The 10,977-nt window shown below is 56.3% G+C and overlaps 1 protein-coding gene across 1 annotated transcript in view; it reads left to right on the top strand.

Annotated features, from left to right (window-relative positions):
- The first annotated feature begins 227 nt into the window (after positions 1-227).
- Positions 228-10,977, top strand: part of KLF13 (KLF transcription factor 13) — a 49,270-nt gene continuing 38,520 nt past the window's right edge. Inside the window, exon 1 of the mRNA XM_025893192.2 lies at positions 228-1,226. Within this exon, the coding sequence (XP_025748977.1) occupies positions 635-1,226 (592 nt within the window). The 5' untranslated portion in view covers positions 228-634. The remainder of the gene's footprint in view (positions 1,227-10,977) is intronic.

Here is a 10,977-nt window from a genome sequence, read left to right on the forward strand (position 1 = left end):
GCCGCCGGGATTGGTCCGACCGCCTACCGACGAATCTACGGCGTCCGCCCCTGTCCTAAGCCACGCCCCCTCCTCAGACGCGAGCGCGCGACCGCTCTATCCTGACTAGGCGCGCTCTCGGGTCCCCGCCCCCTCCGCGCGCGCAGTTCCCCGCGGCCGCCGCCGCCTGTAACCTGCGCCGCCAGGATGTGGCTGGGGGCTGACGTCGGGTCCAGATGTGGCCCCGGCCCCGCCCACCCCCGGGGCCGGGCCGCCCACACCGACCCGCGGCGCGCACGGCGGCTGTCCCGCCTGCCACAATGCGCGGCGAGGCTGCGGCCGCAACTTGGCGAGGTAGTCTCTAACGTCGCTGCTCGGCATCCCTAGGACAGGCCGCCCCTGACGCCGCGCGGGGACCCCATTGGCCCGCGCCCCCCCATGCGCTCACTCTTTGGTGCCCGGCCGGGCGGGCGCCGCGCGGACGCGGAGCCGCGCGGGTGACGGCAGAGGCGGCTGCGCGCCCAGCCCAGCCCGCGGAGAGGGCGCGCCGCGCCCCCGCCCCCCGCCCGCTCTCGGGAGGCCGTGGGTGCGGATGCGCCTCTGACGACTCTCAGCGACCAGCAGTGCCGCCGGCCCGCCGGCCGGAGCCCGCAGCATGGCAGCCGCCGCCTATGTGGACCACTTCGCCGCCGAGTGCCTCGTGTCCATGTCGAGCCGCGCGGTCGTGCACGGGCCGCGGGAGGGGCCGGAGCCCGGACCCGAGGGCGCGGCCGCCGCTGTCGCCGCCACGCTGCCCCGCGTCGAGGAGCGCCGCGACGGCAAGGACAGTGCCTCGCTCTTCGTGGTGGCGAGGATCTTGGCGGACCTCAACCAGCAAGCGCCGGCGCCCGCCCCGGCGGAGCGCAGAGAGGGCGCCGCGGCCCGGAAGGCGAGGACCCCCTGCCGCCTGCCGCCCGCGCCGCCACCCGCCCCCGAGCCCGCCTCCCCCGGCGGCGAAGGTGCGGCGGCCGCGCCCCTCAGCCCCGCGTGGAGCGAGCCCGAGGCCGAGCTCGAGGCGGGGCTGGAGCCGGAGCGGGAGCCAGGGCCCGCGGGGAGCAGCGAACCCGGCCTCAGACAAAGGGGCCGGCGGGGCCGAAGTCGCGCGGACCTGGAGTCCCCGCAGAGAAAGCACAAGTGCCACTACGCGGGCTGCGAGAAAGTTTACGGGAAATCCTCGCACCTCAAGGCGCACCTGAGAACTCACACAGGTCAGTAGGGCCGCCCGGGCGCCCCGAGCGCGCGGACGGGGACAGCACAGGCCACCGGGCCACGCCCCCGGAGCTGCCGGCGGGGCGCGAGGGGCGGTCGGGCCGGGAACGGTCGGGGCCTCGCCCCTTCCCCCGCCATACGGTCCTGCGGTCGGACCCGCGCGCCCAGCGAGGCGGGTCCGGGAGCTGGGAGCCGGCGCCCGCCCGGCGACCGCGCCCCCGCCGGGCACGCCCCCTCCCCGGGCACTCTCGGGCGGGGCCGCGGGGGCGGATGTCGTCATCTGGGCTGCGGGCGTATACCCCGCAGGGGCCGGGGGGCGGCGCGGGCAGGTGCGGGCGAGCTGGGTGGGGGCCTCGCGTGCTGCTCCGGGAGATGGGCGGCGGGAGCGCCCTGGGGCCGCGGGGGAGGGGTGCCCTCGCCCCGGCCCCTCCCCTGCCGGCCCCTCCCCCGCCGGCCTTAGAGCGCGCTCGGGAGGGGAGGGACCCGCCCGGCCCGGCCCGGGCGAGCGGCGAGCGAAGTTCACGCGGGGACAGGGCTCCCTCCAGCCACTCGGCACATTCTTCGCTCTCCTCTTCCTGTAATTTTTCCAGCGTTCTAAGGTTTAATTTGTCGAAACCGGAGCCAGCAGCGGCCGACGCGGGGGGCGGTCCGGGTTCTCGGCCGGAGGCTCTTTGTGGGAGCCCCGCCCATCCGGCCAGCGGAGGCGCGCCCGACCCTAGGGGGCTCTTCGGCCTGGGGGCGCTTTCGCTCGCCTAGTACATAGCCCGTTCCTCCGCGCCCCTTTCTCCGCCCTGCTCTCACCTGCCGGGTGCCGGATGCGTGCGGGCACCTGCACGGGGGCGGTCGGTCTCAGAGGACCATCGCCTGACCCCCCCAACCCCCGGGCAGCCCTCCCCTTCGCACGGGCCCGGGACCTCGTCGTTGGTTGTTTTTCGTTTTCTTAAACACAAAGGTGGGATGCAACCTTTCTCACCCAATTTGGTTTTAAAGAATTGTGTGTTTTTCCTGGGCTCACGCTAACTCTTATGTTACACTTAATTCTTCCACATTTGGAGCAGGTTAAAAACCCGTATAAATACAGTTACCTTGATACCAACGATTTAGACTTCACATTTATAAAACAGTACAGAAACTGGTTACAAGACTGGCTTAAAAACTGCAGTCCTCAAGACCCTGGAGCTGGAAGACCCCCTTCTCCTGGTATATTTGTAACTGAGCAGTCCCGAGGTCTGCAGGTGTCAAAGCCAGCGGATTTCAGACAAACCTTTACCTCGGAGGCTGCCCACGCGGTTTTGTCCCTTGCTGTGGGCGCCCCAAATCACGTGGCTGGTGGTGGGGTCGAGGGTGAAGGCGGGGCCATTTCTATTCATTCTGAGTCAGAATTAAGGGTGTGTGGACCGAGATAGGGGGTGGGGTTAGTGTAGGGTTGTTGGTTCAGCTTGGGAACGTTACTGCAAGGGTGGGTGTGGCCGTGGAGGAGGGGCCAAACTAGGTTGGGATCCTGGAGCACCCAGATTACGGGGGCGGGGGCAGGGCGTGGGGCGTGGCTCGAGGACCGCCTTGGGGGGCGAGGCCGGCACTGGACCGGTAATTTAAGGATTGGAAGCTTCGTAGCCTGTTTGACTGTGGCCTTCCAGGGGGCTAGCGGGGTTCGAGAGTTGCGGAGGGGCTGGCTGAGGGGTGGGGCTCACTGTCATGGGCGGGGCAGGCTTGGACGGGGGACCGGAGCTGGAGGATAACTGGTGGGTTGCCTTGCTCCCTGATTCAGGCTCTAGTGTCCCTGATGGGGTCCCTTGGCTAGAGGATTGGGCAGCGGCGTTGGGAACCCAGGCCTCCCCCGGTGGGGTGGAACCCATTCTCCCTGGGGTGCTTTGAAACCCTAAGCAGAAAGAAGAGGATGGACCCCACACTGGCTGCAGTGTGCTGGGTCTAAGAGCAGGGAGGTGGCCTCGCCCTCCAGGTGAGCCCTACCTCCAGAGCAGATGTAGACCTCCAAGTCAGGAGTGTGCGGGGTTCCTTTGGGGCCCTTGGAAATGCAGATTTCCAGGTCCCAGATACTGACCTTCCGCCGAACAGTTTTAGTGGTGCCCCAGGTGAATCTGATTATGAACCAAGAAAGAACCTGCCTCTGGAGGGTGTCTGGTTCAGCCTCAGGTGGAGAGCACCTCTAGGGAGCCCATTTCCAGCCTGTGCCTAGGTGTGCAGAACATAATTAGCTGGTGTTCATAAAGGAGACAGGGGTAGCCCACAGTCCACAGTGGGTGACCGAGAGGCCAGGCTACCCTGGGAAGACCTGAGCAGCAGACCTTGGTTCTGAGGTAGCTGTGGTTTGGTTTGTGGACTTCCAGCAGCTTTCTGGGGGGGTCCCTGCCGGCAGTGGTTCAGGTCATGCCAGGCCTTCTACTCAATAGGAACCGCCGCCACCACCACTCCACCCACCCGTAGCGATTTCATGGCAGGGGGTGAATATCAAAACCTCTTTAGCCAAGAAGGCAGTTTACAGCTTGCTCTGTCTAGCCCTGTGGCCAAGGATGGGTCCCCAGACCTCCCTGCAGCTTGGTGATGTCTCCCCTGACCACTTGGAAGATCTGTGGGAAATGAGGCTGTGAGTTTGACAACCCTTTGGGAAGTACAAGGCTCAGCCTTGACTCTGGGGAGACCGGGCCTTCCCTGACTCTGCTGTGATCTCCCACCCCCACTCCCTGCCCGACTGAATGCAAAAGAGCTGCTTGTCCTGGTTGTGTGCCAGTCTCCTGGGGACTGATTACCCTGTCACATTTAGGTAATTGTTGATGTTATAGCAAACACGTGATGAAACAAAGACACGTTTTTGCAGCTCAACTCACTTTTTTTTTTTTTTTTTTTTTTTAAAGCCACTTATTTGGCTAGTCAGAACTTCCCAGTCCAGATCTGGGAATTTGCTAAGTCTTGCCTTGGGGAGTAGCAAGACCAGGAACATATTTTCTTGGAGGCTGAAGGGCTTTGATGTGAACATCCAGGACTTTCAGAAGGAAAGGCCTAGGGCCCTTTGAGGGCAGATCTTACCCCTGAGCCAGCCAGGCCCTTCACCTGGAGATTCCTGCTTGTTGTCTGGAGTGGTGGGACTTGGCAGACCCCTAGCAGAATGGTCACTCAGCCTTTCTTGGCAGAGATGCTTTGAATACATTCCTATTTGTTCCCACAAAGAATTGTTTTCAGAATGCCTCTGTGCCCTGCTTTCCCTGCAGCACCGGGAGCTAAAACATCCACTCACTAGCTGCCTGGGCTGGGTCCGTATCAGCAGCTCTGGGGGGCTGGCTGGAAAGGGGGGCACTGTGCTGTGCATGGCTCCTCCCTTCTGCAGACCTCGACGGAGACACATCCCTGGTCACCTGGCCCTCTTTGGGGTGGGGGTGGGAGTAGAGTAAGATTGCATTTTCTCAGCCATTTCCCGTAATAATTTGGGTGGGGTTAGTTGGAAGTTTATCTTGAGCCACTGAACAAGGGATTTGATCATGAATGAGATTATTGGGGCAGGGTATTTAGGTTCCCTCCCCCAACACAAACTCTGGCTGTAGAGCCTGGTTTCCAACCACACTGCCCTCCTGGCCCCATCGCAGCTGTGTCAGACCCACAGCCTGTCGAGTGGAGGGTGAACGGCTGGGGTCTCCTTCACCTAGGGTGAAGCCAGGCTGGCAGAGAGCCAGCACTTTGTTCAGGATACATCCAGGCTGGCAGTTCCTGTCCCTGCTCCCTCACGGTCCCTGGCTGCCAGTGGGCCTGGTTGTGAAATTCTTCAAACAGCACAGAAGCGAGTAGACAGAATGTGTCAGCCTTGCCCTCCTCTGGCTAACCACTATCACCGCATGTTGGTGTGTCCCTTTCCAGACCCTTTTAATGGATTTGCGTTATGCGTGCGTGTGCGTCCACACAGACATTCGAAAAATACACATGCAGGATGGCAGCGAATACATTCTACCACAGGCTTTTGTTGTGTGCTTGTTTAATGAGGCACCCTCATTCTTTTCCCTGGCTGTGTGGTACTCCAGGGGGCCGTGTGGCTGTGCAGACGTAACTGGGAAGCCTCCCACCCGTTGGAAGGATAGCTGTGTTGCCTTTCCCATTTTTCATTGTTCCGTGCCCGCAGCAGTGGACTCTGGTGTGGGTCTTGGTGCGGAGGGGCTGGCATTTCTGTAAGATCGAGCCCTGGCAGGGTTACTGACCGTGGTGTAGACAGCAGTTCAGTGCACTGTGGAGTTAACTATGTTGACTTAAAAGACACATTATGTTTTTAAAGGAAATAGCACATTATGTTTTTAAAGGAAATAGATGGAGGTCTTGGTCTCCCCAGTACTGAGGTTCCTGCTGTGTTGCTGCCTTTTTTTTTTTTTTAAACTTCTCCCAGTTCTCCTTTTGCACATGTGAGATCATCATATTGAGAACATTTAAAACAACACTAACAAAACCACCATTACTCTCTCATGCCTCATGACCTCCCACCGTCTTTACTTGGCTTACGCTGGGGCCCGGCCTGGGTGAGGGTTCAGCCCCTGTCGCAGTTAGGTGTGCCCACCCCACTCCCCACCCCTGTGCCTCCTGGCTTGTTGGCACTGGGCACGAGGCTGGTGTGATGCCATTTGAAACTCTCCCTTCTCTGGCTAAAAGAGGGCTGGAGCCCCTCCTGTGTGAACAAGCTGATAGCACTACACTTCACTTAACCAGAGGTCCTGTGGGGGGCTTCAGATGTGGAACACAACAGAGGTGGCGCCCTGCCCCTTCAGAGTCGGTGCTCTGAAGCCCACTCACTGAACTGAGCTGCGACAGCCCAGACACGGTTAGGACCTGTTTGCTCTAACCTTCCTCTGAATCCAGTTGGTCGTTGGGTTCCTAGACGTAGCAAATCAAAAGGGGAAGGGGGAGATATGTTAATAGCAGCTACAAGCAAGGAAGGAAAGAAACCAAGTTATTAATACGTATGCATCTGTATATGCATGTGTACTTAAATATATAACTCAAGAAACCCAACAAAACCAAACAGCACTGGAACAAAGGTGGGGCTGTTAGTGGAGGGGCACGATGTACTGCCCAGGAGTCCCCGAGGCCTGTGTTCTGTCATAACCGGCATTTTATAACAGTGATCTTGAGGTATCAGGGGACTGTTAAAATGTGTTTGGTTTGTGCTTTAAGAAAGCAGTTAAACTAAATTTTTGAAATGAAAACTTCTAGAATGACATGCTCCGCTCTCACAGTTGTTATCTAATGCTTGTAGACTGCTTGCTAGGGGCTGCATGGTTCTGTTTGCATTCGTCTCCAGTAAGCTGTTTCATCTTCCCAAGGACCCTGTGAAATAGGCACGGTCTTCAAATAAAGATGCCAAGGCTCAGATGGGTTAGGGAATCTGCCCAAGGTCACACAGCAAATGAGGGGGGAGCTGGGGTTTGTGCCTGGGCAGCCACACTGCTGAGTTCCGGTATACCTGAACTGTGTCTGACTGCGACTCCTGTCTGGACCTGTGTTCTGGAGCATGACAGGCGGGCTGTGCCTCATGGTATTAGAAGCCTGCATGCCCCCAGCACACTGCTCCCCCCACCCACAGATTCCCATTCTGAAATATAGTGAACGCTCAGACGTTCTCCTGGACTCATCAGTTAAACATTTTGTCACCCTCTTTTTATCCCTTTTCCCCTTCCTCTTTTCCCTCTAAGTACTGTATTTTGTCCCTTCCCTGTCTCTCCTTTTTCTTTAAATAGTACGTATTATGTAATGTGCAGTCCATATTCAGTTTCCCTAATGATTCCCAAAATGTCCCTTATAGGATGCAGGATCCAGTTAATCACACATGGCGTTTGGTTGGCCTGTCTCTTTAGTTTCCTGTTGTCTGGAGTAGTCCCCTATCTTGTGGCCTTTTGTTGCATTGGCATTTAGGGATCCAGACCAGTTGTCTGGTAGAATATCCCGCAGTCTGGATTTGTCCAGTTGCTTCCCCCTGATTAGGTGCAGCCTAAACAGATTTTGGTCAAAAACACGGCACAGGTAATGTTGGGCACTTCCATGCACCACCGTGGGAGCATGTGATGTCAGGTTGTCTAGTTGCTGGATCACGGCTGTGGTTAAGGTGGTGTCTGCCAGGTCTCTTCACTATGAAGGGACATTTTTCTCTTGATAATAAATAACCAGTAGGGTGACACTCTGAGGCTGGGTTTTTGGAGGGTTAGGGTGCTGCTGGGCCTGTGTGTATAGCCAGGTGCCTGGCTGGTACAGGGGCGGTGTCTGGTCACCTTTATTCAACCCCCTTCAATCTGGTCCACCTGGTAGGTTTCTGCTGCTTCTTCCAACTTCAATGACTGGACAAGCACTGGGATTTCTGGGTCCTGCTGTTGGGAGTCCTTTTAAAGTCAAAGGATAGCTCAGCCAAGTCTTAGGTGCTCCCTTCCCAGATAAACAACACGCCCTAATTTTACTTTGAGTGAAAATGTTTCCAGATGGTATTTATAGCCTGTTTTTTTTTTTTTTTTTTTTTAGTTAGCCCACCGGGCACCCTGGCTCTGTGGCCACAGGTAACCCATCCCCCAGGCCTGAGTAGGGCCTGCAGCCAGTGATACCCTCAAGGTCCTGGTGGGTCTCTGCATCCTTTCCAGAAAAAAACAAATATTGATCTAAGTCCACACACCTGAGTCTGTTTTACTTCCCTTTCATTAGCCCCAAGTGGGATTATTTTCTTGAGAAGTCAGCTTCCCATCAAAACGGAATTAAACTTTGGAGTGTTCTTTCTCTCGGCTTGGCAGTTTCGAAGCAGCTACTGTGGTGGGACTGGGATGGGAGGGTAGTGGGGGTTTGGGACCCTGAGCTCAGAAGGCCTTGGCCCCTGCTCTCAGTCAATATAATGGAGACTCGAATGCTAACTTTTTATTTTGTTCGCAGTGATTTGACACTAGGCACTTGATGTAAGACAAATCGTCACCCAACCAAAAGCTCTGCCGTTTGGCTACACACACACACACACATACACACACACACACACACACACTCACTCTCTCTCTCTCTCTCTCTCTCTCTCTCTCTATCCTGGTTTTGGTTCATTGATTCAGTTTGATCTTACGGTCCCCCTAAACCCCAGATTCCAGCATCTGTGGATCAGCTGTGTGCAAGTCAGGCTTCTTGGAGGCACGGAGTTCCCTCAGCTGAAAGTAGGCTGTGACAAAGAGACGGATCAGCTGCCTTGCCGACCCCCTTGCCCCTCTCAGTGCCCTAGCACTGAGTGCCTTCTGCCCAGTTCCCGTCCCCCTCCTGACCCAGGGCCTGGGCGTCGTCACTGTTTGCTGTTGGGTGTTGTATGCATGGTGGGAGCAAGTAGCCTTGACCAGTCCATAGTTTTAACTAACATCATTCTGGACGAACAGAACAGAGGGTACAGGTGTTTTTTTTGGGGGGGTAATGTTGAGCAGGGGGTCCTGTTTATTGTTCTCCTTTTTTGAAGTTCATCACACAAAAACACTTGCTAACCAGGAACTTGGCCACACTCCGTGGCGATTGGCCAGTCTGTCCCAAGGTGACCTGCTTGGGAGAGCGCTGAGGCTTGATGCCTCAGATTAAATGTCCCTGCTTTGCTGCCACAGGGGCGTGGCCTTCCCTGCATGGGTGGGTGACCCATGGTCCCTGAGCACAGGGTACAAGCTCGTCTCCTTGGAGCTAGAGTCCAGGGTACATCGTGAAAGAGCTTTGCAAGGAATGGGGGCCCAAATTAAAAATCACTTGCCAGGGAGCACATGGTTTGGTGCGTGCATCAAGGGCTCCTGTCCCAGGAGCTTCTGGAGGTGGGGTTCTGGCACCTGCCTGTCTCCTGCGAATACTGGCCAATTGGAAGGAAGCTTGGGAATGGGAAGAAGATGAAGTGGGCTCAGAGGAGCTCAGAAGTCTTCTTGCCCCCCACCCAGGACCACCATAGAGACATGGAAGGACATCAGCAAGGTGATGGCTCGTGGTCAAGGTCCCAAGTTGGGGCCTCCTGACACTCTTGCGTTAAGTAGACCTGAGCTCATTCTCCTCATGTATGTGTAGGATCTATGATATAGGCAGGAATTTCCACCCCTGTAAACTTCTTCTCTGAGCTTTTTTACTTGTCTTTAACTCTCTTTAATGATATACATGTTCACACACACAGGATCAAGGGAACTTGGTTTGGGGCTAGAGGTAGAAGTTAGTTAATGGCAGATCAAGAATAGAGGTTTTTGCAAGGAAGTATTGGGAAAGAGAGGAAACAGAAGAGGCATTCGTGAGCTTAGAGCTCCGCCCTTTGGGGGGGAGGGCTCCAGGCTTCTAGGTGTGTCCTTGGTGCCCAGTGATGTTTTGCCTGGGCCATCAGCTGGGCTGGTTGTTCAAAACCGTGTCTGGGATCAGGGGAAGGGTCTGGAAACTGGTGTTGGCACTATGAGTGCACCTCAGACATCTTACCAGTAACCAACTCCAACATATTTTCATTGAAAGAGAAATAATAAATGTGAACTAATTACAAAGTTGCCATTGTAACAAGTGCTGGACAGTCCAGCTCCTTAGCTGTCTCTCTGTTGTCTTAGTTAGCACTCTGCAGTCGGCTTCCCTGACTTACTGCCTCACGGCAGTGTGCAAGGGCCCACGGGGGGACTCCAGCTCCTTGCACCCCTGTGTGCTAAGGGCAGTTTCCCAAGGCTTCCTCGTTTTTTCCAGAGTGCCCCTTTTTGGCTGCTTTCATGGCATGTCCTGCTTTCTAAAATTACTTTGCTGCTTGGCCTTATGCATCAGGGGATATCAGAAGGGTCTGAGGGGCTTTGCAGATGCTGTTTTTTTTATCATGATGAAGCATAGTCTCAGCATTTTATGCCATGCCATCTTTGTGGGGGTTCTATAGTCTGGCCAACGAGCGTCTGCCATCATGGGCATCCTGTTTCCCTGTTGGTGAGCACGAAGGTGGTTGTCCTGAGTTACTGTCAGGCCTTTGGGTCTCGCAGGATATGCAGCCTCTGCTCCTTCTAGGTTCTGATTTGAAGCTGTCCTTCCCTAATGATCCGTGGGTGTTACATGTTAGCATTTTGCTTTGGATGGGTTGCCTCCTTCTAAAGTGTACTAACTTTGGCCTCCTAAAAACTTCCACTTTCATTTCCCTTTCCCTGATCTCACTTGTCTCCCTGAATCTGAGCTGAGCATTTAACCTCCTTCCCATACCCAGGCCCTCCTGTCCCACATTCAGCACTGCACATGGCCTCTGAAGACAGATATTTATGTGTGTGCATGTGCGTGTGTGTGTGTTTGCGCATGCGTGCACACTGTCAGCCACCTGCCAAAGCTCAGGAGATTGTTCCTTTGGAAGTAATCCAGCCACAAGGCATCTGGCCAGGTGGCACAGGCTGCGGCAGGGATGGCTTTTTCTCCATGACCCCCCAGTGGGGCTGTTTCACATCCAGGCCAGTAACTTGCAAGAGCACAGAAGGAAGGAGCAGTGTGTGCTGGGTAGGTCTGTCCTTCAGGGTAGAGTGGGGACCCTGGAGCCAAGCTGGAGGGTTTGCATTCCTGGTTCCTGATGGAGTCTTCCTTCTCAAGCCATTCTGCCCTTGACCTTTTCTGCTGGGGCAGACAGCCTGGTATGGGGGCCTGGCTGAGGCCAGGTGAATGGAAGCTCTTTAGCTACCCAGCTAAGTGTGCAGCCCTGTGTGCCCTCACTTAATGCTCTCCTCCTCCTCCCCTCCCTCTTCCCCCTCCCCCTCCCCCTCCCTTTCCCTAGTCTTCCTCTCCCTCCTC

This window comes from Callorhinus ursinus, unplaced genomic scaffold, assembly GCF_003265705.2.
Source record: "Callorhinus ursinus isolate GAN/ISIS: 27379988/994484 unplaced genomic scaffold, GSC_fseal_2.0 scaffold47, whole genome shotgun sequence".
NCBI classification, from domain to species: domain Eukaryota; kingdom Metazoa; phylum Chordata; class Mammalia; order Carnivora; family Otariidae; genus Callorhinus; species Callorhinus ursinus.